The following is a 25076-nucleotide window of genomic DNA, read 5'->3' on the forward strand; positions in this document are numbered from 1 at the left end:
AATCCTCAGCACTGCAAAAATACATGCATAAATAAAAATTATCCAGGTGCATTGGTGTGTGCCTATGGTCTCAGCACATGGGAGGCTGAGGCAGGAGAATCACTTGAACCCTTGAAGTTGGGAGCAGCTTGGACAACATGGTGAGACCCTGTCTCAAAAATTAAAAAAAAAAAAAAGAAAGAAAGAAAGAAAGAGAAAACAAAACATAGTATCTCATTCGACATTTAGTATCTTTCTGAGGAATGATTTGGTTGGGCATCTTTATGGATATTTATTGGCCATTATTATTTTCTTTGCTATAAAATGTCTTTTGCTCATTTTTCTAGTCGACTATATTTTCTTTGATGTGTTTTGATGAAAATATGTTATTTTTTTACTTAGAATTTTTTTTCCTTTGCTGGGAATTGAACCTAGGGCCTTGTACATGGTAGGGAAGTGTACCAAAATACATCCCCTACCCAAAGATATTAATTTTTGGTGGGGTAGGGGTACTGGGGATTGAACTCAGAAGCACTCAACCACTGAGCCATATTCTCAGCCCTCCTTTATATTTTGTTTAGAGACAGGTTTCCACTGAGTTGCTTAGCACCTCACAGTTGCTGAGGCTGGTTTTGAACATGCTATCATCTTGCCTCAGCCTCCTGAGCTATTGGGATTACAGGTGTGCAACATTGCACCAGCTTCCCAAAGATGTTATTTAAAAATTTTTTTTTAATTGTTGATGGACCTTTATTTTTTATTCATTTATTCATATGTGATGCTGAGAATCAAAAGTGCCTCTCACATGCTAGGCAAGTGCTCTACCACTAGGCCACAGCCCCAGCCCAAAGATGTTATTTTTAATGCAGTTGAATTTGTCACTCTTTTCCTTAATAGCATGTGTGAACTGAAGTTCTCTGAAGAAGCTTCATCTGTATTAAAGATCTGACAAACTGACCTTGGCTCTCTAGAATGTCGTGATTGTGGATGAATGGAATGTTGAGAACCAATATTATCTGGAGCTGTTTTAGTCCCTTTAACAACCATTTACTTTCAACTTCTATATTTGACCTAACATACTCATGACTATTAGGTAAAACTCTTGGAATGTACCATTAAGCTTAAGCTTAACAGATCTCCAGGCTTCACAACCCTAAAGCTAGAAATACCAGAACATCTTAAACTTCAGGAAGAGACTTCTTGCATACTTGATGTCCCCACCAATATAGTTACATTGAACCCAGGGCCTTGTGCATGGTAGGGAAATGTACTGAATATGTTGATTTATGACCTTCTTTGTTCCATGACTATGAAAGTTCAGGGCTGGGGTATAACTCAGTGGTAGAAAACTTGCCTAATATTTATTTGCAAGGCTCTGAGTTTGATTCCCAGAAGGGAAAAAACAAACAAACAGATAAATAATAAACTAAAATAAAATAAAATTCAGGTGACCTTCCACAGCAGAACATGTCATTCCAGGCAATTTGAATCGTGTTCCTGGGCTGTGGTTAATTGTTGCAACCATCGCAGCCAAAATAGCAGGTTCAGGTGAGGGGTGATGGGAGATTAAAAAAAATAAAGAGTCACACACAGAGATCTTGAAGATAAAACTGGGATCGGGTGGAGCGCTGCTCTCTGATGGAGAAGCAGGTCTAAAGAATCATACCAACAATCTTTGTTATATATGTATCATTAATCAGATTAAAGATTATTCAAGCATTATTTTTTGTATTCATGAAAGTTACAGAGTTAGCAACAGTATGCAGCTATTTCCTCAGTTATATTCTACAGTTGCAATGTTAGGAGCATTGTGCAGCTCTCAAGAAAGTCCATTGTTTAAAGTTATAAATTTGCGGGCAGATTCAGGAGCAGTGGAATTGGTAAAACATTGTGGTTACCTTAGCAAGGAAGTTCCTTTATTCCCAGAAGCTGTGTGCCTAAGAATAAGGTCAAAGCTGGTAAGACTCTCACAACAGAGTCTCCCCATGGAAAGCATTGCCATAGAAACTGGGCATCTTACACCTTTGCATAGAAACTTTCCTAGTCACCAAGCATGCCACAGCCATGAAGTTATCAGGGACCCCAATCTCAGACATGGGTCTCCCAATCACTGTCATGCTTTATCAGTTACGTGGCTCAGAATAAAATAGTTTCTTTTTTTTTTTTTTCTTTGAGGTGCTGGGGATTGAACTCAGGGCTTCACATGTGCTAGGCAGATGTTCTATCACTGGACTACATCTCTAGCCCCTGAATGATTTTCTTATTTCCTTGAAGCAGCGTGGTTATTTTATGTCGACATATGTTTAAGATATAGGGGGGGAAATTAAATGTTTTTCCTATTCCCACATGGTCAACGCAGCTCAGGCTAGGTCATCTCTAGAGTCACCAAAAACATGAGGATTTCTCCCCATCAACAATCAATTCTGTAGCAGACACTAGCTGGGTGTCCTATAATTCAGTTCAATTTTGATGTTATCTGGATATAGCAGGGTACAGATTCCACAGATTAGGAGCTCTGTCCCATAAAACTGCCCTCTAGATTACATGTCAATCCCCAAACTCAGGCCGTAACCCATATTTCTGAGTGATTGACTAAATCAGGGTTCCTATGACCTCCTCTTTAGGTTTGGTTAATTTGCTAGAGCAGCTCATAGAACTCAAGAAAACACTTTAGTTGCATTTACCTATTTCTTATAAAGGGTATTGCAAAGAATGCTGATGAGCCTCTAGATGAGAGGAATGCATAGGGTTAGGTATGGGAAAAAGGAAGCAAAGTTTCTAAACCCTCTCTGGGTGAGCCATCCTGCAGGCTTTCCTAACCCAGGCCTTTTGGGGTTTTGTGGCAGCTTCATTGCATAGGCATGATGGATTAAATCGCTGGTGGCTGACTCAAACTTCAGTCCCTCTCTCCTGCTAAGAGGTTGGGGAAAGGGGTACGGGACTGAAGTTTCAACCTCTAATTATATGGTTGGTTCCTCTGACAACCAGCCCCTATCCTCAGCCAATCTAGGATCCCCAAACCCCCAGCTATCTCATTATTAGACAAAAAGGCACTTATCACTTAAGAGATTTAGGGACTTTGTGCCAGCAAAGAGACCAACTCAAGTATATAGTTCACAATATCACAGTATACAATTTATTAATATCTTTAAGAAATTCTTCTTACCCAAAGTTTTTTTTTTTTAATTTTTAATTAAAATTTTTTTTTTTTGGTGGTGTTGGGGATTAAACCTAGGGCCTTGTGCATGCAAAGCAAGCACTCTACCAACTGAGCTATATCCCCAGCTTTTACCCAAAGTTCTTAAAGACATTTTCCTCAAAAGGTTTAAGTTTTTTTTTTTTTTTTTTTTTTTTTTGTGTGTGTGTATGAGAGAGAGAGAGAGAGAGAGAGAGATGTGTGCTATTGACTAGATGTTCTTGTGCCCCCAAAATTCATTTATTAGTAAACCTTAACTCCTAATGTGATGGTATTAGGAAGTGGAGTGTTTGGTAGGTGATTAGGTCATAAGTGGGATTAGTGCCCTTAGAAGAGATCCTAGAAAGCTCTCTTGTCCCTTCTGCCCCACTTGAGGACACAGTGAGAAGACAGCTGTCCATGAGCTAGGAAGTGGTCTCTTGCCAGATTCTAAATCTGCTGGAGCCTTTTGCTTCCTATAGTCCAGAACTTTGAGAAATAAATTTGTGATTCTTTTTGTTTTAATTTTTTTTAGTTGTAGATGGACACAGTACTTTTATTTTATTTTTTAATTTTTTATGTGGTGCTGAGGATCAAACCCAGTGCCTCACACGTGCTAGGCAAGTGCTCTACCACTGAGCTACAACCCCAGCCCCCAAATTTGTGATGTTTATAAGACACCTTTCCCCCAATCTAATCTGAAAAGCTATCTCTGCCATATATCAAGTTTCTATGTATGTATGGGTGTGCTTCTACATTCTGTTGTGTTCTGTTAGTGTATTTATCATTTCACCAAAATCATGTAGTTTAATTACTATAACTTAGAAAAATATTGTATGGTCAGCATTATATAGGTGTTTGATATGATTATTATGGTTTTCTATTAAGGCACAATTTAGTAGGGCACATCTCTGTGACTGGTTCTGTTTCCTTAACAGTATCTTAATAATTCTTGGTCCTTTTCTCTTCCATGATTTTTAGAATAAGTTTGTCAAATTGCACAAAAATCCCTTTTAAATATGTTAATAGTTGACATCTTTAGATACTGAGTTTTTCATCCCTGTATGTAGTATTTTTTTAAATGATTGGATTTTTTTTAAGAGAGAGAGAGAGAATTTTAATACTTATTTTTCAGTTTTCGGCAGACAGAACATCTTTGTCTGTATGTGGTGCTGAGGATCGAACCCGGGCCGCACGCATGCCAGGCGATTGCGCTACCACTTGAGCCACATCCCAGCCCCCCCTGTATGTAGTATTGTCTTAGGCTGTTTTGTATTGCTATAACAGAATACTATAGACTGAGAAATTTATAAAGAAAATATATTTCCCATATTTTTTTTATTGATGCATTAGAATTGTACATAAGGGTAGGACTAAAGAAAAGAAATATATTTCTCATAGTGCTGGAAGCCAGTAGTTCCAAAATCAAGTGGTAGGTTCTGGTGAGGGTCTTCATGTTGCATCATCCCATGGCATATGGCAGAAGGGCAAGGATCATAAGACAGAAGAGGAGCAAGAGCAACATTAAGCAAGAAGCTACTCCCAGGATAACTGACATACTCCTGTGAGATAGCATTAACCCACTCATGAGGTAGATACCCCCATAACTTACTTCTCAAAGGACTCACCTCTCAACACGGTTGCAATGAGGATATACTTTCCAACACATGACTTTGGGAAAGAAATTCAAACCAGAGCAAGTATTTTTCTCCATCTACTTAAGTCTTCTTTTATGTCTTTCAATAAAGTTAACTAATTTTCTTCAGAAAGCTTTTGTAAAATATTATTAGAATTAATCCTAGGCACTTTATAATTTTTGAAAATATTGTCTACAGTATCTTTTAAAAATGTTACAAAGCTTTTTATTTAAAAGATCTTTATATTATGCTAGTTGCTGGTGTATAGATATTCAATAGGCTTTTAAGTATTGATCCTAAGTCTAACAAACTTGCTAAATTATTATTTCTCAATTCAAAAACATTGTTCATAGTTTTGTGGGGGGATGGTTTACATAGGCAAGCATAATACATGCAAACAGTTTTTTTTTTTCCTTTCCAATACTTTAGAAAGGAAACTTTTTAAATTGAACCCAGTGCCTTGCCCATGCTAGGCAAGCACTCTACCACTGAGCTATACTTCCCACTCTTCCGATGCTTTTTCTTTTAGTGCACAGTATAGGATTTACAGTGTAATACTGAATGGAAATAGTAATGACAGCCATTTCTCTCTTGTTTCTAATTCTAAAGAAAAAAACACTTTTAATATTTTACTACTTGTATCAACAAGCCCCCAAGATGACCCTTAATAATCCTTACCATTTGCTATTCACTCCATTATATGGTTTCCTCCCACAGTGAATAGAGGTTGGTCCCAGTGATGGCAGAAGTGATGAATGAGTCTTCAGGGATAGATTATAAAGGACACTGTGGCTTCCACATTACTATCGATTACTCACTGATTACTCACTCTGGGGCAAACCACCCAGCATGTTCTTGGGCTCAGGCAGTCCTGAGTAGAAGCCAGTGAACAGAGGGGTGGCCTCTGCCAGCGACAGTACTGTTTTGCCATTAACATAAGTACCCCAGAGGCACATCCTTCAGCCCCAGGCAAGCCTCCAGGTGACTGCAACCTTATTAGAGATCCTGAGGCAGAACCATCCCACCAAGCTGCTTCTAAATTTCTGTCCCATGGGAGCCATAAACGATGATGAATATTTGTTAAGTCACCAAGTTTGGGCATAATTATTTATATAACAAGAGATAACAAATTATTTAAATATGGCATTGTGAGTTTTAAGTATTTTCTAATTATGGGTTGTGGTAGTTCAGTGGTAGAATACTTGCCTAGTATGTGCAAGGCCTTGTGTTTGATTCCCAAAACCGCAAAACAGGTGTGGTGGTATATGCCTGTAATCCCGGCTACTCAGAAGACAGGCAGGAGGATTATGAGTTCATGTCCAGTCTGAGCAACTTATGAGACCTTATCTAAACAAAACAAAACAAAACAAAAAAACCCTAATTTCCATTATGGTTTGTTCCTTAAACATGGGTCATTTAAAAGTGTGCTATTTAGTTTCCAAATCACTTTTTGTTTTAGTTTATCTTTTTGGTGTTTTTCTTAATTTTGTTATTCTGATAAAACATATACGCATAAAATTTGCCATTAGAATTATTTTTAAGTGTATAATTCAATGGCTTTAATTCCACTCACAATATTGTGCAGCCATCACCACTACATATTTTCAGATTTTTTCATCACCCTAAATGAAAACTCTGTATCCATTAATCAATAACCCTCCACACCCTTGCCTTTAACCTTGGTAACCTTTAATCTACATTCTGTCTCTATCCTATTTTAGACACTTCTTTTAGCTATTTCATATAAGTGTATTTTTTTTTTTTTTTTTGTACCAGGGATTGAACCCAGAGGGTGCTTTACCACAGTGCTATATCTGCAGTGCCTTTCATTTTTTTATTTTGAGACAGAGTCTCACTAAATTGCTGCAGTTGGCCTTGAACTTTTGATTCTCCTACCGCAGTCTCCCGAGTGACCAGGCTTACAGGTGTGTACCACTGCTCCTGGGTGTATGTCTATTCATTTTTAGTCTTTTTTTAAATATTTTTTTTAGTTGTAGATGGACATGATACCTTTATTTAATTTATTTTTATGTGGTGCTGAGGATTGAACCCAGGACTTCACACAAGTGGCAGAGGCAAGCGCTCTGAGCCACAACCCCAGCCCTCATTATCAGTCTTTAGCTTAATTATGTTGTGGTCAGAAAATGTGATCTCTGTTATACTATGTCTTTGAAATGTCTGGATTTATATGACCCAATTGAAGTCCATTTATTTTTTTCTTCTTTCTTCCTTGTCTTTTTCCTCGTCTTCCTTTTCTCTCCTTCTCCTTCTTTTTTATTTTTTGTATTGGGGATCAAATCCAGGGTTGTGTGCCTACCCGCCAAGCTCTCTACCACTGAGCAACAACCTTAGCCAGTCAATTTTTGTAAATATTAGTATGTTCTTCAAAAGATCTGCTGTAGTGTTCTCCTTAACTCCAGTAGACAAAGAACTTTGGTATTGCAACCATTCTATGCTCTCCAGTTTGAGTTCAACAGTTGTTTCATACTTTGTGTCAAATTCTAGGCACAGTTTTATGCATATGAAGATGTAACAGAAGGCTACTTTCTTGAGGAACTCATAATCCCAGGGCAAGTCTTTTAGAAAAGAAAGAGATACGTTGTGACAGCTGTTAAGACAGTGACAAACTCAGAGTCCCAGAAGGGTGACCTTACTGGGCAGCTCCCTGAATTAGTGTTTTTAGTTTTGTTTACAAGAATTGATAAAGTAGAGTTTTTCTGTTCCAGTTGTAGGATTTTAGTAAGAAACGAATTGGTCCATCCTGGGTCAAATATTTTCCCCTCCTCTAATTACTGTGACTATTGCTAACCACACAATACACTGGCAGTATTCAGTCCTGAAGGGTGGTGTGGATAGGGGCAGCTCTCAGAGAAAGGGGCTTGTGGTGAGCTAAGGATCCCTGGCCTTGGCCTTTCTAGCACCCAAACTTAACCAATCCTACCACCTCCCTTCTCTTAGTTGCTCATGTTTTGCCCTGAATCCCACAGAAATTTCAGAGGAAATTTAAAGGCTCTCTGGGCATTATTCAGTGGGCTGGATGGACAGAGATGCTGTGGAAGAAGACTGGTTTGCTGATCTCCTTGAAATCACAAGTCCAAGGTCAACCTCTGAATTCTGCAAGACTAGTAACACAACTTTGTCAATGTCTCAGAACTAATCTGATTTGTAGGTCCTGATTCACATGACTGAGATTTATAAGAAAACGCTGTACAGAAGTGTGGCGGGGAGTTCTGTGCAGTGGCGTCTGTAGCGGGTTGCGCAGCAAGTCTAGTGCTGGAGGTGATCCGCAGAGGGATGCTGAGAGAAGGGGCATTGCTGCTGTTGCCGGCTCATTCAACTTCAGCCCCGTACAACAGCCCACGCTGGAGGACATCGGGTGTCCCCATGCAGAGTTTGCGGCAGAGCGGGACTGGGACCAGTTCCACCAGCCTGGGAACCTCCTACTGGCCTTGGTCGGGGAAGTGGGAGAGCTGGCAGAACTCTTTCAGTGGAAGTCTAATGCAGAGCCTGGTCCCAAAGCCTGGTCACTGAGGGATCAGGCAGCCCATCAAGAAGAGCTTAGTGATGTCCTCATCTATCTGGTGGCTTTAGCAGCCCGTTGCCATGTGGATCTGCCCCAAGCAGTGCTCTCCAAAATGGATACCAACCGCCATGTTACCCCGTTCATCTGTCACGTGGCTCAGCCCGCAAGTATACAGACTTGTCCCATGGGGACATCTCTGAAGACCAGACTATGGGTCCTGCAGACCTTGCCCATGAGTCCTCAAGCCAGACCTCAACATAGAAACATGGGATCAGAACCTGCAACTCAGCATGGCATCTGAGAAGCAGAGGGTGGCCTAGCTACAGAACTTATTATAGTCCTTTCTTAACAAATCAGGGCTTAAGGGTCCCATTTCCCAGTTTTCAAGGCCCAAGAGCCTCCAGAAGATAGCCTTCTGGTGTTTTCTCCCCCTATAAAATGGTTTTAATTTCTAGATTCTTCTGAGGTGGCTAGGTAGGCTATCAGTAGCATTGCAGAAGGGCACCAGGAGTGTCTCTGAGCCCAGTCCTCACAGTTCTCTATTTTATCTTCTATCTGCAGGGCAGTGATCCAGTTGTTGGTAAATTCCTACTGGAATTTCATGCAAGTCTCTTCCCACTTCTGGAACTGTAGAGGACATCAGAGGCTGTATACAGTATCAGTTAACAGTTCATATTCAGAACCAGGTTCTCTGGGTTCAGATACTTAGGGGCTGGGTGATAGTCATCATTTTACTTCATCTCTTGTAAAATGAAAGTAATAGCCTGGCACATAGTTTAAATAACTATTGGTTTGTAGTTCTATTTTGCCTTTTCAACTCAAAGCTTTCAGGGGTCCATCAGGGACACAAATCAGGGCCAGATCTCTGATGTAAAGCAGAAGGGAGCTGCTTCTTCTCATGGGCACCTTCATAAAATTGAAGACCACATATCAATTAGGTCAATTTCTTGTTCTTCCTCTCCAAATAAGTTACATTGTTGAATTTGTACAGTTTATCTGTTGTGTAACCTTGGCACATCACTTTCCTATGGCCTGCCTCTCACAGAGCAAGGTAACACCAAGAAAAGCACTAGAAAGGAAGGAAGGAAGGAAGGAAGGAAGGAAGGAAGGAAGGAAGGAAGGAAAGAAAAATGCTGTACAAACTTTAAATGAAAATGTATTAGTTTACAAATTTTTAACTTTTCCCAGATCTCTTTTGCAAATACTTTTTTGAATAATAATAATAATAATAATAATAATAATAAGCCAAGTCCTGTTCTGACTGCTGGGTATAGAGAAATAAATAAGATGTGGACTTTGCTGTCAAAGAGCTCCCTAAATTGTGTGTGCATTGGGTGTGGGAAGACATATTTTCTGTCTGAAATCATACAACTTAGGAAGCCAAATCACAATTAGGAAGTTGCTTGTTGAGCATGATCCTAACAAGAAGGTTTGGTGGAGAGTTGGAATAGCAGTGAGTGGTATGTCTATGAGCCAGAGATATCTGGATAGGAGAGTAGGTGTTGGCATAACCACCTTCCCCAGCACAGTTCTATAAGGAGGCCCTGCCAGTGTTTGCCTCCTGATGCTCTTTGCACATGGATGGTTGCTGATAGCCTTTTTGAACAGTCCCTTTCTCTCTCTTTTTTTCTGTATACCTTCTTTCCATAGACATTTTTCATCTTACATAACAGCACAGCCTGTAGTCTGGATGTGGAATGAGTTGGTGATTTTCACTTTGGGTCTTACCCACATTGCACTGATCTTACTAACATATTACTCAGGACAGGATATTCTCACTCCTTGAGAGTCCCTGAGTCTTTCATCCTTAATTGTGCCACTCCAATTAGGTTCTCAGCATCTCTTTGTGGTCTGGTATCTTGCACAGGTCCCTTTTCTTTGCCCTCTCAGCTGTTTTTTCAAAGTTGGCAAATGCCTTCAAGCTTCCACCCAGCCTCTCTTCCTCTGATCCCTAGCAGGTAATTTTGTCGCTTACTTAAAATTTTATTTTATTTTATTTTTGTAGTACTGGGGATTGAAGCTAGGGGTGCTGAACCTCTGAGCTACATTTACAGCCCTTTATTTATTTATTTATTTATTTATTTATTTATTTATTTATTGGTTGTTCAAAACATTACAAAGCTCTTGACATATCATATTTCATACATTAGATTCAAGTGGGTTATGAACTCCCATTTTTACCCCAAATACAGATTGCAGAATCACATCGGTTACACATCCACATTTTTACATAATGCCATATTAGTAACTGTTGTATTCTGCTACCTTTCCTATCCTCTACTATCCCCCCCATCCCCTCCCTACAGCCCTTTTTATTTTGAGACAAGGTTTTGCTAAATTGCTAAGGCTGGCCTCAAACTTTCCATCCTCCTGTCTTAGCCTCCTGAGTAGCTGAGATAGTAGGCATGTGCCACTGTGCCTGGTTTCTTGCTGCCTACTTTAGCTAGAAATGGAAGTAGAGTGCAACTTTCTCATATGTAGAAATAAGCTCCCTGCAAAAAGCCTCAGCTGTCCATCTCTAGTGCCCCAGGTCATATCCTGGGCTCCCCCTGCAGCCCACTACTGTCCCCACAGTTCTCATCTACTTTTGTGCCATCTGAGTCTGGGAATAGGAAAGTTGTAGGAGAGAGTGGCTGAGTATTTCTTCTTGATCCCCTCTGATCCACCAGTGGTCACTTCCCTCTTCAGTGGAAGCCATGTCAGGACCCTTGTCCACAACTCCAGCTCCCAATGGGCTCTATCTACACTGTTTCTTCTTCTTGTCCCTTTAGACCCAGAGGTGATAAGGGCTTTCCACTGTTGCTAGTTTCTGGATATTCAACATCTCTTCATGGCCTCCTTTATTCTTCCCAGATCTCTGTAAATAGTTACTTCATTAACTTTTTTTCCATTTATTGGAATAGACCTTCTCCTTCTTGTTGGGTCCCTGAGTGATACATAATTCATATCTCTCCCTGGAGCAACTGCTTCCTGAACATCCCCATAGGTGTCCCTGACTCAACAAGTTCAGAACACAATTTATTTTTTCTAAAATTCCCAAACTGCTTTTCCTCTTGACATTCCCACTTTGGTTAACTATAACCTAGTCAATTATTTAAGTTGAAAACCTGGTATTCATCCCAGACTTTTTATTTATTTTATTTTATTATTTTTTTTTTGTGTGGGGGAGGGTATACTAGGGATTTAAGACAGGAGTATTCTACCACAGAGCTACATCCGCAGCCCTTTAATTTTTTTTTCTTTTTTTTAATTTTGAGACAGGGTCTCAAGTTGCTTAGTCTGGTTGGAATCCTCCTGCTTCAGCCTCCAGAGTCGCTTTGATTACAGGTGTGCATCATCACATGATGCTGGATTCCTTATTCTTCAAATCCATCAGTGCTACTCCCTAAGCATCCTCTGCATCCATCCCTTCTTTTCACTCCCACCCAGTGCCCTGGGTTAGGCCCACATCATCCATTACCATTGCTTTAACTTTTGTAGCAATCCGATTGGTATTCTTGCTTCAGTCTTGTGTCCCTCAAACCCTTCTCTATGTGGCATTTAAAATGCAATCCAAGGAGGGGGTATAGCTCAGTGGTAGAGCACTTGCTTGGCATCCACAAAGCCATCACCACAACCTGAGAATTTGTTTCCTGTGTTTAAAACCTCTCTATGATTCTCTAATACCTAGATGATAAAGTCTGAGCTCTTCAGCAAGGAATACCAGGTCCTTCTGGATCTGACACTCCTCACTCACACTCTGAACTTTTAATAGTCTATTTTGTATGTTATCCACTCTAAGAACTTTTCCAGAACCCTCCTCCACAGGGGAGTCCTCCTTGGTCCCTGCTGTGCCTCATTCTTTGTCTTCCCAGTAGAGCAGGAGGGCAGCAAACACATTAATCCACCTCTTCATTCTCAGGGCCTGGCACAAGGCAAACCAGTCTCAAAATGCATTGAATGAATAACCAGAAATTGGGTCGGTGTGCCAGGGACCAAGGCACAACCTTTGGTGGACAGAGCTCAGGGGGTTTGTGACTAAGCTTTGTTTGTGTGTGTGTGTGTGTGTGTGTGTGTGTGTGTGTGTGATCAAGTCACCCCAGTCCAGTGCCCAGTACCAGGCCAGGCTTCACACCAGAGAACAACCCAGTGCAGAGTGACAGAGACCACCCATGAGGCCCTCTCCCAAGGGTTGAGAGTGCAAGGCAAGGGGCCAAGACATCCAGCAGGACTGTGGGACTTGGAGGAGGCGTGGAGAGGGTGCAGCGCCCAGGAGAAGGCACAGGGAGGCGTCACAGGTTCCCTGGCACAGATCTAAACAGACGGAGGGGGAGGACTCATTCATCCAAAGCCAGCCTGAGAGCGGGACTGCCCGACAGGCTGGCCCGGCCCAGGCCCGGGAGGGGATTTCCTCAGACTCCCTCCCCCTGGGCTGGGTCCTGGGAACCGGTCTGGAAGGTAGAGGGGAGGGAACTGGGAGCGCCTGGCAGGGCGGGAACTTGGGGCTGCTGGCAGCCCGGTGGCCCGGGTCGTCTCAAACTCGGTGACCGGACTGTGCTGCCTGAGACTCCCCTACCTCGGCCACCCGAGGTAAGGTCCCGGCTGGGGGCGGTGAGGGAGTCCGGGTGTCCACTGGAGGCGGCGCAGGAAGACCCTGGGCTCTAGAGTCCAAGTCTGGCGTGGGTGCTCCCTCCTAACTACCCTTCCGGAGCAGCCTGGAGTGGCCGCTTGGGGTCCTGCAACTTTCGTTTTAAAAGTTGGCAGCAGTTGGGCCGGGAGTCAGGGGACTGTTTCCTCCAGGGACATGAGGATGGGGGAGATGTCCAGGTAATGTAATGCCCCTTCCTTGTCCTATTCAATCGCTGGCTTTCTCTCCTTCCATCAGTTCTTCCCAGCATCCCTGAACCCCCAATTTTGGGGAGGAGTGTTGGGGATCCAACCTAGGGCCTCAAGCATGCTAGGTAAAGCGTCTACTGCTGAGCACTACTCCCAGTTATAACTCCATTTTTTTCTACCTTCTACTGAGCAGATTCCCAGCCTTTGCTCCCGCCTGGGCACTGGCGACCACAGGGTCTGCTGTGCTGCTTCCAGCAAGGCAGCTCCAGGGCTTATTTGTTTCCTCCTTCCTGGTCTGAGCATCTGAGGGATTTCACTACCTCTTCCATTTATTATTATTCATTTGTTTCGAAACACTATTTCTGCTTCTCCTGGGATTAAGAAAACTGAAATTTATCCATAAACATTTAAAGATCATCTACAAGCTGGCAGGCAGCGTGGCAGGGTAGAAAATTATTTTGGAGTCACGGGGAGACTTACCATATCCCATAACTCCCACTTACTTCCTGGACCTCAGTTTCCTTGTCTGTAAAATGGTATTTTTACAAAGATGACAAGAAACAAAACATGCCAAGTACTAAGGCTGGGCACATCATGGAGCCTGGATAAACATCTGCTCTTTCCTTCTTCTTTGAACCCCTTCCTGCCACACCCCTCACTGGCACCTCCCTTGCCTTAGGCTTGTAAAGATACCTGGACAACCCCTGGCCTTGAAAGCACCGAGGTGGACTTGTAAACACAGAACTGGGCAGTGCAGGGAGCTGGTGGAGGAAGAGGGAGGCCAGAAGGTATGGAAATGGGACCGAAGAGGGAAAGCACTGGCAGCTGGTTGGAGGTAAAAACGCTGAACCAGGGCTGGGTCCAGACCTTCCTGTGTGTCTGAACTTGCACATTAAATCTTTAAAACCAACTCTGCCTGGCTGCAGGGCAAAGGCTTTGAAATACATTATCTCACAAAATCATAAACCTGTTATGATGTTATCCCCATTTTTCAGATGAAGAAATGGAGTAACACTGGTTAAGGAATTTATTTACCTAAAGTCACATGGCTAGTAAGTAATGGATCTAGAATTCAGTCTTGTAGATCAGACTCTAAATTCCATGCTCTTTGCCTGACTCTTTTCTGTCTTAAGTTTCTTGGTACTAGAAAGGCTGAAAGTGAGGCCATCATGATCCCTCAACTACTTAAGACACTAGTCTTTTCACTTCCTGTGCATCTTCAGCTTTGGGCAGCCTCAGCCAGGTGGGGAGGAGCACACTCCCTGACTCATTAATTCATCCACTCATTCATTCAATCAAGTGCCCTGTTCATCCCACAAGACTGCAAGGTTCAAGAAGGTGAGTTCATGTCTGTTAATTCACAGTTATGTTACCAGCACCTTGTATGTCTCTAGGGTAAAACTGTTGGGCGAATCTTTTGTGAATAAATGAAGCTGATAGCTATTTATTGATGGATTCCATTGATTGGGATAATAGAGATTCAAAGATAAGTAAGACAAAAGTCCTATTTGGGGATGTTCACATCTCGTGACAGTTATAATACAAAGAATATACTTTAGACATGAGCAGAGGCTGCTGAGGGGCCTAAGAGGGGCATTTAATTCTACCATGCCTGCTTTCTTTCACATAGTTTCTGCCGGGCCTAGCACAGCACCAGGTATGAGATAGATGCCCACTAAGGCTTTGCAGAGGAGGTGTAAAGGTCAGAGGGGTACTCAGACTTCCCCAGGAGAACAGACTGGGAAGGGAAGATGTTCTAACAGAGGGAGAAGCTTATGAAGAGGCTTAGTGGAAAGTGGGAGCTGGAACTGCTCAGGGCTCAGTAGGCTGGAATATAGGGTGTATTGCAGGGAATGGCAAGAAATGAAAGTAGAAATGTAGGTCTCAGGTCAGGAAGCCTTTGTGAACCTTGTTAATGAACTTGGACTTTATACCAAAGGCCCTGATTTGCATTTCAAAAGTGTGACCAATGCACAGGGTCTAGGTGATGATAGAGGTTTTCAGGCTAGTGGGGTCCTTTCCTTAGTGAGGAAATAAGATTTTCTTTTTAGGACCTTGTGATGGTTTGCTCTTGAACAGCCTCTTGAGTTGTCCCATGTCCTGGTCAATTAACATTTTGTCCTTAGTTGTACACTGGATCACTGCTAACTGTTCCTTCTAATAAAAGCGCTGAAATTTATGAATAATTTACATTTGTATAACTTGGAGCAGATTCAAAGACGTTCTTCTTGCTAACTTGCAGTCCCGTGTGCTTTCTTATGTAAGAGATAGAGTTGTAGATGGGTGGCCAGGAATTCCACCTAGCTCTGCATGTGCCTGGAGAGGGTGTGGGGAATATGCCAGTCATCCTGCAACTGATGGCTTTGAAGGAGCCAGTTTCCAGATCCTCAACCTCCACAGGTACTGCTTCTTAAATGCTTTCTTCTTCTCTGGATTCATTTAAGTTCTCCTTTCAATTTTGTTCTCATTGTTTCTCTTCTTTGGCTTTTCAAAAAAAGGTACACCTCTATCCATCGTCAGTCTTTCTGTGACATATTGTTCAAAAGGACAACTGGAGAAACTCTGTTCCTGAGAGAGAGCAAGCAAAAGAATAAAATAAAATAGTAAGGGGTACCTCACTACAGACTCATAGTAGTTATTTATTCAGTTTAGTTTAATTCATTTTGCAGTACTGGTGATTGAACCCAGGGGTGCTCTATCATTGAGCTACATTCCCAGCCCTTGTTATTTTATTTGGAGATAGGGTTTTACTAAGTTGCCAAAACTGCCCTTGGAATTGTGATCCTCCTGCCCCAGCCTCCTGAGTCATTGGGATTACATGCTGTGCCACCAGGCCCAGCTCATAGTATTTATTTTATTTTAAAATACTTGTTTGATGCTATTTATGTGCTAGACACTGTTTGAAAAATTTTACAGAAAAGGAACCAAGTCTATAGATACTTTGATCTTTTTTTTTTTTTTTTTTTTTTAAACAGATGAATTTCCTGAGGCATGGAGAGGTTTGGTGAGTTGCTTGAGGTCATAGAGCTATTAAGTGATAAAATCAGGATTTGAACTCAGGCACTTTGAACTCCTCTAGAATTGGGGCTCTTAACCATGATGTCTTTCTATTAACCTTAAGTTATTTAGCTCTTTATGTATTGTACAATTAGGGTTGCGATAAGCCTGTTGTCATGGGAATGCAAATGAACACATTTATAAAACTTTTTAAAAAATGCAGTGTATTTTCTTACAGATAGAAAAAAATCCATCTAATTTGGCTGGTTGGTTTGACAGTGAGGAGTGGCTTTGCCAACGGGATTATATGGTAGACATTTCCTGTAAACTGAACAAGCTAAATCTGTAGCTCCAAGGTTTGGGTGAAGATATATTTAAAGCATGTCTCTAACAAAGACTATGCCAGAGAACTTGGTCTTGGAACCGATTTTAGCTTGCGAAAAATAATTTTAGTTATTAACTTAAAAAATGTGTGACAGGGGCTGGTGGTGTTGCTCAGAGGTAGAGCTCTTGTTTACCATGCATGAGGCCCTGGGTTAGCTACCCAGTTTAAAGAAAGGACATAACATTTTCAAAATACTTATGGGGACTCATAAACAAAAATATGTAAAAAAACTTCCAAGGTGCAGCACATGTAGACAGCACTGGCCATGTAACTTAGTGGGGATAAGGTTGCTGCTGAGGTGAGGTCAAGTGGCTTGCTCACAGGAAGGCAGGGGCAGAGTTACAGCAGGAACCAGGTTTTTCTGGCTCCTACAATGTCAGTGTTCTTTCCATACTCCATCTTTCTTTTCTTTTTTCTTTTAATTTTAAATACATTTTTTAGCTGTAGATGTACACAATACCTTTTTTTAATTTATTTATGTGGTGCTGAGGTTCAAACCCAGTGCCTCACACATGCTAGGCAAGCGCTCTACTACTGAGCCACAGCCCCAACCCCCCATATTCCATATTGCCTCTTTTCTTCCTTCTTTTTCATTTGATGGATAATTCAGCAAACTCTTAGCCCCATTCTGTGCTAGGCTGGGGTACAGATGGAATAGGAAAACAAACATTTCTGTCTTTTCTGGAGCCAGTAAAGAGTCAGACAATAAATATACCAGATATTTTTAGATATGATAAATGCTGGGTACAAATAAGCAGGAGAATGTGCTGGAGGATGTGGGCGTGGGGGAAGGCATGGCTGGGGGAGACTTCCTAGGGAGGCACTACTTGTTATGAAGAAGGGTGTGTGTGTGTGTGTGTGTGTGTTAGAGTGAGGAGGAGGGAGCAGAAAAAGCTACTCCAAATGAATGGCAAGTGCAAAGACCCTGAGGCAAGAGTTTGATGTGTTCTAGGAACAGAAAGAATCCCTGTGGCTGCAACTCAGAGTTGTTGGGAGAGAGCGGTAAAAGCTGAACTCCATAAAGAAGGCAGGAGCTGAGGTCAAACTGGGACCTTACCAGTATTTATCCTGAAGACAATGGGTAACCATGGAAGGCTTTTTTTTTTTAAAAATTTTTAATTTTTGGCAGTTCTAGGAATAGAACCCAGGGTCTTGTATGTGCTAGGCAAGTGGTCTACCACTGAGCTACACCTCCAGCCCTTTTTATTTTATTTGAAGACCAGCTGGCCTTGAACTTGCAACTCTCCTCTCTCAGTCTTCCAAGCAGATGGGATTATTGGTGAACACCATGGGGGCACAGCCCTTATTGAAGATTTTAAAGGAGAATTAATATACTCTGATTTATGGGGTTTTTTTTGGGGGGGAGGAGGGTAAGTAGGAGTGGAAATGGAGGTGGAGACTGATTTGGGAGGCTATTTCAGGTAAGATATCTGCAGTCTGATCCCTGGAGGGATCCAAAGATGGTCAAGGTGAATGAAAGGCAGGATGGTATGAAATGTCATTCTGTCTTCTGGCTCAGATGAGGGACATTGGTAGCTGTTGCTGCATAATAAACCACTCCAAGATTTAGTGGTTTAAAACAGTTACCATGTTATTTTGTCTTTTGCTGTTTTCCGCATGGGTAGCTTGGGCTTCCTCATAGCACGGTGGCTTCAGGTTAGCCAACCTTCTTACATGGTGTCAGGCTTCAAGGAGGGAGCTTTCCAAGAGGAGCCACATCTCTTAAGGCGTGACCTTGGACACACTCTTTCTGCCATGTAGTATTGGCCAAACCAGTCACAGGGTTGGCCTAGATTGAAGGAAAGTGGAAACAAACCTGATCTTTCAGAGGGAGGAATGGCAAATAATAGGCTCCATTTTTAGTCTGCCATGCTAGGCTTATGGAAATTGAGTACTGTAACCACTCAGATGGGGCTGACCCGTTTTTTAGTCTAAATCATAACACATTGTGTTGGAACAATTTATAGGTCTTTATTCCCTACTGAATTTGGGAGCCTGGAGAAATGAAAAAATTTTTTTTTTGTTGTTGTTCTGTTTTGTTTTTTCCCTATGTGTTTCCAGAGCCCATCACATATAAGGCATTCAGAGAAAGTGTGTCCAATAAATGTCCACATAAGCGTTCAGTGGTTATCAAAACATGGTGTGCAAAAGACTCCCGGGGAAACCTGTTAAAAATGCCTACAGATTCCCAGTATGACCCAAGCCCAGAATCTCTGAATCTTAATCCCAAGGGCAGGATTTTATTCTTTGATGCTCATTAAAAAAAAATTCCCAGAACCAGGTTTAGTGGTACACCCTTATAATCCCAGTAAATCCAGAAGCTGAGGCAAGAGGATCACAAGTTCGAGGTCAGCTACTTAGCAAGATCCTATCTCAAAATAATAAAAAAATCTGGGGATGTAGCTCAGTGGTAGAGAGCCCCTGGGATCAACCCCCAGTGCCAAAAAAAAAAAAGAAAAAGAAAAAAATCCCAATGCACAGGTCCCAGCCAAAAAGACTCTGATTCCATTGATCTGGAGTGAGTCCAGATAAATAGGCTCATTGGAGGATTCTGATATGAGGCCAGGGTTAAGAACAGTAGCCTGAGGTATAAAACCAAGTATCTTTGCCTAACCTCCTTGGATGATTCTGAGGTGGTTGATCTGGGACAGGGTGATCAAACACCCTTGGTTTGCCTAGGTCTGACCTGATTTTAGCATCCCAAGAAACTCACAGTCCTGTGCAAACTGGGATGATTGGTCACTATCAATGGATCACTGAAATGTTTAAGAAACATTTCATTGAGGTAGCAAAAGTCTTTTTGGGAGAAAACACCTACAAATTTCTAATAAAAGCAATGATTTTTATCTCGTTACTTGAGAGATTGAGGTAGTATCATGATGCTCTCAAACAGTCAATTGCTTGAATTAGGGAGGAAATGTCTCAGGGTCAGGATCCCATCAGCCCTGTGTGCTGGTGTGCTAGGTCTTTGGCTCACTTAGTGTGTCCATTTGGGGGGATTCTTCCAGACTGTATTTCTTAGTGTACATGAGGAAGCTTCTAAAGCTCAATCAATAAGGATGATGATGGGTTGAGGTTAGTATAAGATGCAGGAGGGATTTCCCTATGTCTCCTACAGCAATGTGTGTTATTATTACTATTATTAACATTATAATGGGGTACATAAATCTCTGTAACATATGAAACAGTTCTGTGAGGAGGCAGACCATATAGTGGAGAGGCCTAGGATCTGGCCTCTCCTGGATGAGTGGATTTGTTCTCCTGCTGCGCTGTCACGAGATAAGTAATCCTGGGTGCCTGTTTTTGCCTTAGTTGTTCATCTGTAAAGTGGAAGTAACAATGATTTCGCCTTCATAGATAAGGCAGATGGGAGGAGCCACCAAAATAAACTAGGGGAAAATGGTCCCTAGACTGGAAAGGGTGAAGTGTCATGATGGTCTTATGGGAAGGACACGAAGAAGCTATTCTGTGTGTGATCAAGGCTTTGGTCCCTCCGCCCTGAACTGCAGTCAGAGCTGTGGGGGTCCAAGGAAGAAGCCTTTAAACCATGATGAGCTCTGGTGAGACCTCAGGAAGCAGAGTGGCCCTACCTTAGTTGCCCTCACTGGGGAGGGTATGTGTGCTTTGCCTCAGAAAAACTGTTGAAAGCCTGGGTTTGTGAAGCATTTTTTTTTGTTTTAAAATGTGCCTTCAGAGATGGAGCAAAAGGCAAACAACCACAACCACAAGCCCAAAATATTGAAAAGCCAGTTTCTGAATTTATGTAGCTAAAAAAGCATCGTTTCAGGCTGTGACCACAGAGAGATTGCTGGACTCCTGGAACTGGGCATAATGATGGTTTGCTGTATGATGAGGGAGGCTGTTAATCTCTGTGGCCCCAAAGCCCAATCTGTGGCCTCTCCAGTTACCCAGGTTGCCTAGCAACACCACCAAAAGCCTCCCCACCAGGCAGCAACTGGGCACTCCCAGCCAGCCAGCTGCTTGCCTTCTGGGCTCCTGGGCCACATCAAGGCTGGACTCAGCTCCGGAAGGGGCCCGCCTGGTACCAATGAATGGGTGGAGCCAGCTGTTTAGAACAACAATCCAGATATTTTAAACCTACTCGTTTCAATGCAGCTAGGAAACAGCACAAACTACTGACCATGAGTGTCTTCCACCAAAGAGGAGTTGTCCTAAGGGTATTGGCCTTGCCAGTGCCCTCCTGGGCCAGGTGAAGGAGGTAAGGTGAGCCTGACTTAGTCTTTCTGGTTCTCAGAGAGGCAGATCCTTTTCCTGTCCTGGGTACTTGACTCCATCCAGATCCCTGTGGTAGCAGTAGGGGTTGGGGGATTCCCAGCCCCAGGTGACCTGCCAGTTCTTCAACAGTTTTCCTTTGGGAATTCCCAGGGTTTGGTCTGGGTCTGTCTGTACAGCCAGCCTATGAAGAGAATATGAGGGTGAAGGGAGAGGGATGGGATGGAAATAATCAAAATGCGCAGCACAACACTCAGGGCTGTGGAGTTAGAAGCACAGGCTCTCCTCGCACCCCCTCCTTGCTTGCTTTAGGGCCTCTGGAGCCTGAGTTTCCTTATAAGATGGGGATGTTACTACCCTGCCTCCCAAGGTGGCTGTGAACTATGATGAAAAGGAAGTTCACAGGGTGGGCAGTGTGGAAGCTGGCACACAGTGCTCACTACCGTGGCCACCAGACAACTTGATTTTTACAATTCCGTGAGACACTCAGGGTAGAGGTGAGCTCTGTTACAGCCGGGGAAACTGAGGCCCAGTGACATGCAGACACCGGGAGTAGACGGTAGGCGTTCACGGTGCCACATAAGCCGTACTGTTCCTCAGGGGCAGTCATCACAACACAGTGGCTCTACTGGTCTCCTCTGAGGACTCAGAGAGGGCAGGATGGCAGTGGGCCATGCGAATCCAGAGGAAAAGGCGCTTTGCAACAGAAAGTGACACAAGATCTAGTCCATGTGGTGTAGATGTAGTTCCTTCTTCCTTTCCTTTTTCTCTCCGTACCTCTTTCTCTCCTCCTTTCCACTAGCATTCTTTTAAATAAACTTTTTTTTTTTTTTTTTTTGGGAGAAGGGTAATTTTAGATTTATAGAAAATTTGCAAAGGTAGTGCCGAGTTTCCATATACCCTTTATTTATATATGAAGTTATTTTTAGTTTTTAATTTTTTTGGTGCTAGGGAGTAAACCCAGGGCCTCATAAATGCTAAGCAAGGGCTCTACCATTGAGCTACATCCTGGCCCACAAATATATATTTTTTTTTTTTAAAGAGAGAGGGAGAGAGAGAGAGAAAGAATTTTTTATTAATATTTATTTTTTAATTATCAGCGGACACAACATCCTTGTTTGTATGTGGTGCTGAGGATCGAACCCGGGTCGCACGCACGCCAGGCAAGCGCACTACCGCTTGAGCCACATCCCCAGCCCCCCACAAATATTTTTTTGAACACCTACTATGTGCCAGAAATGGTGCTGGGCACAAAGAATATAGCAGGGAACAGGTCTCTGTCCTCCATGACAGCATGAGTATAGTATGTGAGCTGGAGTAGACTTGGAGACCCTTATTCTGGTTCTTTATTATTATTTTTTTGGTACCAAGGATTGAACTCACTGAACCACACCTCAGACCCTTTTTATTTTTTATTTTGAGACAGACTCGCTAAGTTGCTTCAGACCTTGCTAAGTTGCTGAGTCTGGTCTCCAACTTGAGATCTTCCTGCCTCAGTCTCCTGAGCCACTGGGATTACAGGCATGTACCATCATGACCAGCTCAGTCTGGTTTTAAAGGGGCTGCTGCCTCCACTTCATCTGGTATACTTGTCAGAGATCTACTAAATCTATTCAATAACTCTTTGGCAGTGGGTCCTGGGAATCTGCATGAAAACAAGTGCTACAGGGGATTGTAAAGCCTAGTCAGTATCTTGAGGAACTTCTAGTCTAGTGAAGACTATTCACTGTGCAGATAAGAGAGCTGTGACTCAGAGACAGAAGGAACTTGTCCCTGGTCACAGGAAGTGGCAGAATCTAGATCAGATCTCAACTTTCCTGAATCTGTGCAACTTATACTATGTCTCCTAAACACAGAGAAATGAATTTCACTTGTAAGAAAAGACTCCAAGCTAAATATGCTTAATCCAAGGCCAGTATCATTCTAAATGGAGAACAATTGAAAGCATTCCCTCTGAAAACTGGAACAAGACAATGATGCCCTCTTTCACCACTTCTATTCAACACCATCCTTGAGACTCTAGCCAGAGCAATTAGATAGAAGAAAGAAATTAAAGGGATACAAATAGGTAAAGAAGAACTCAAACTATCACTATTTGCTGATGACATGATTTTATATGGAGAAGATCTGAAAAATTCCACCAGAAAACTTCTAAAACTAATAAATGAATTCAGCAAAGTAGCAGGATATAAAATCAACACCCCAAAATCAAATGCATTCCTATACATCAGCAATGAATCCACTGAAAGAGAAATTAGGAAAACTACCCCATTCACAATAGCCTTAAAAAAATTGGGCTGGGGATGTGGCTCAAGCGGTAGCGCGCTCGCCTGGCATGTGTGTGGCCCGGGTTCGATCCTCAGCACCACATGCAAACAAAGATGTTGTGTCCACCAATAACTAAAAAAAAAATATTAAAAAAAAATAAAAATAAATAAAATACCTGGGAATCAATCTAACAAAAGAAGTGAAAGACTTCTACAATAAAAAACTACAGAAAACCAAAGGAAGAAATTGAAGAAAACCCCAGAAAATGGAAAGATCTCCCATGCTCCTGGATAGGCAGAATTAATATTGTCAAAATGGCCACACTGCCAAAAGTGTTATACAGATTTAATGTAATTCCTATTAAAATACTAATGACATTCTTAATAGAAATAAAAAGGCAATCATGAAATTCATTTGAAAAAATAAGAGACCCAGAATAGCTAAAGCAATCCTCAGCAAGAAAAGTGAAGCAGGAGGCATCGCAATACCAGACCTTAAACTACACTACAGTCATAGTAACAAAAATGGCATGGGATTGGCTCCAAAATATTCTTGTAGACCAATGGTACCGAATAGAGGACACAGAGACAAACCCACATAAATATGGTTATGATATACTAGACAAAGGTGCCAAAAACATTCCCTGGAGAAAAGATAGCCTATTCAACAAATGGTGCTGGCAAAACTGGAAATCCATATGTAGCAAAATGAAATTAAACCTCTATCTTTCACCCTGCTCAAAAATCAACTCAAAGTAGATCAAAGATTCAGGCACTAGAACAGAGACCCTGCACCTAATAGAAGAAAAAGTAGGACAAATCTTCATCACGTCAGCCTAGGATCTGACTTCCTTAACAAGACTTCTAAAGTGCAAGAAGTAAAATCAAGAATCAATAAATGGGATGGATTCCAATAGAAAAGCTGCTTTTCAGCAAAGGAAACAATCAATAATGTGAGGAGAGAGCCTACAAATTGGGAGAAAATCTTTACCACATGCACCTCTGATGAAACATCTCTAGGATATATAAAGAACTGAAAAAACTTAACACCAAAAAACCCCAAATAACCCAATCAATAAATGGGCTAAGGAACTGAACAGACTCCTCACAGAAGAAGAAATAAAATTCATCAATAAATATATGAAAAAGTGTTCAACATCTCTAGCAATTAGAGAAATGCAAATCAAAACTACTCTAAGATTTCATCTCATGCCTGAAACCTTATTACAAGATGAAGCAAATGTCAATCATCAAGAATACAGGCAACAGTAAATGTTGGTGGGGATATCAGGGAAAAGGCACACTCATACATTGCTGGTGGGCCTGCAAATTGGTACAACCACTATGGAAAGCAGTATGGAGATTCCTTAGAAAACTTGAAATGGAACCACCATTTGACCCAGCTCTGTTTCTACCCAAAGGATCAGCATACTACAGTAATGCAGCCACGTCAATGTTTATAGCAGCTCAATTTACAATATCTAAACTATGGAACCAAACTAGGTGTCCTTCAATAGATGAATGGATAAAGAAACTGTGGTACATATATATTCAATGGAATATTACTCAGCATAAAGAAGAAAGAAATTACGACATTTGCCAGTAGATGGATTGAGTTGGAGAATATCATACTAAGTGAAATAAGCCAATCCCCAAAAACTAAAGGGCGAATGTTTTCTCTAATATGCAGATGCTAATTCATGATAAGGGGGAGGGGCACAAGAGAAGAATAGTGTTATCTGAGATTAGTAAAGGGAAGTGAAGTGAGGGGAGGGGAGGGGATGTGGGGATAGGAAAGATAGTAGAATGAAACAGACATTATTACTTTATGCACATGTGTGACTGCATGACCAATATGATTCTACAACATGTACACTCAGAAAAATAAGAAATTATATCCCATCTATTTATGATATATCAAAGTGCATAAATGCATTCTACTGTCAGGTAAAACTAATTAAAACAAATAAAAAATTAAAAACAACAACAACAACAACAAAAAACTCCAGATGGAGTTTAGAAGAATGTTCTGACCATTCAGCTAAATCCATTAGGTTCCTGGTCA

At 41.8% G+C, this 25076-nt stretch overlaps 2 protein-coding genes across 5 annotated transcripts in view; one reads left to right on the plus strand and one right to left on the minus strand.

Moving 5' to 3' along the window:
- The first annotated feature begins 12776 nt into the window (after positions 1 to 12776).
- The window catches only part of Rhbdl2 (rhomboid like 2), a 50255-nt gene continuing 37955 nt past the window's right edge, over positions 12777 to 25076 (plus strand). Inside the window, exon 1 of the mRNA XM_076860692.1 lies at positions 12777 to 12883. The gene's annotated coding sequence lies outside the window, so the exon portion shown is untranslated. The remainder of the gene's footprint in view (positions 12884 to 25076) is intronic.
- LOC143403080 (uncharacterized) overlaps positions 14249 to 25076 on the minus strand; it is a 66147-nt gene continuing 55319 nt past the window's right edge. For all 4 annotated transcript variants that reach the window (XR_013091826.2, XR_013091819.2, XM_076860697.2 and 1 more), the window contains 2 exons: positions 20653 to 20928; positions 14249 to 15697 (listed from right to left, as the gene is read on the minus strand). Coding sequence is in view for 2 of the 4 variants with exons in the window: in XM_076860697.2 (XP_076716812.1) it covers positions 20763 to 20928 (166 nt within the window). In the remaining 2 variants the exon portion in view is untranslated. The remainder of the gene's footprint in view (positions 15698 to 20652; positions 20929 to 25076) is intronic.

Source organism: Callospermophilus lateralis, chromosome 7 (assembly GCF_048772815.1).
Source record: "Callospermophilus lateralis isolate mCalLat2 chromosome 7, mCalLat2.hap1, whole genome shotgun sequence".
In the NCBI taxonomy this organism is placed as follows: Eukaryota; Metazoa; Chordata; class Mammalia; order Rodentia; family Sciuridae; genus Callospermophilus; species Callospermophilus lateralis.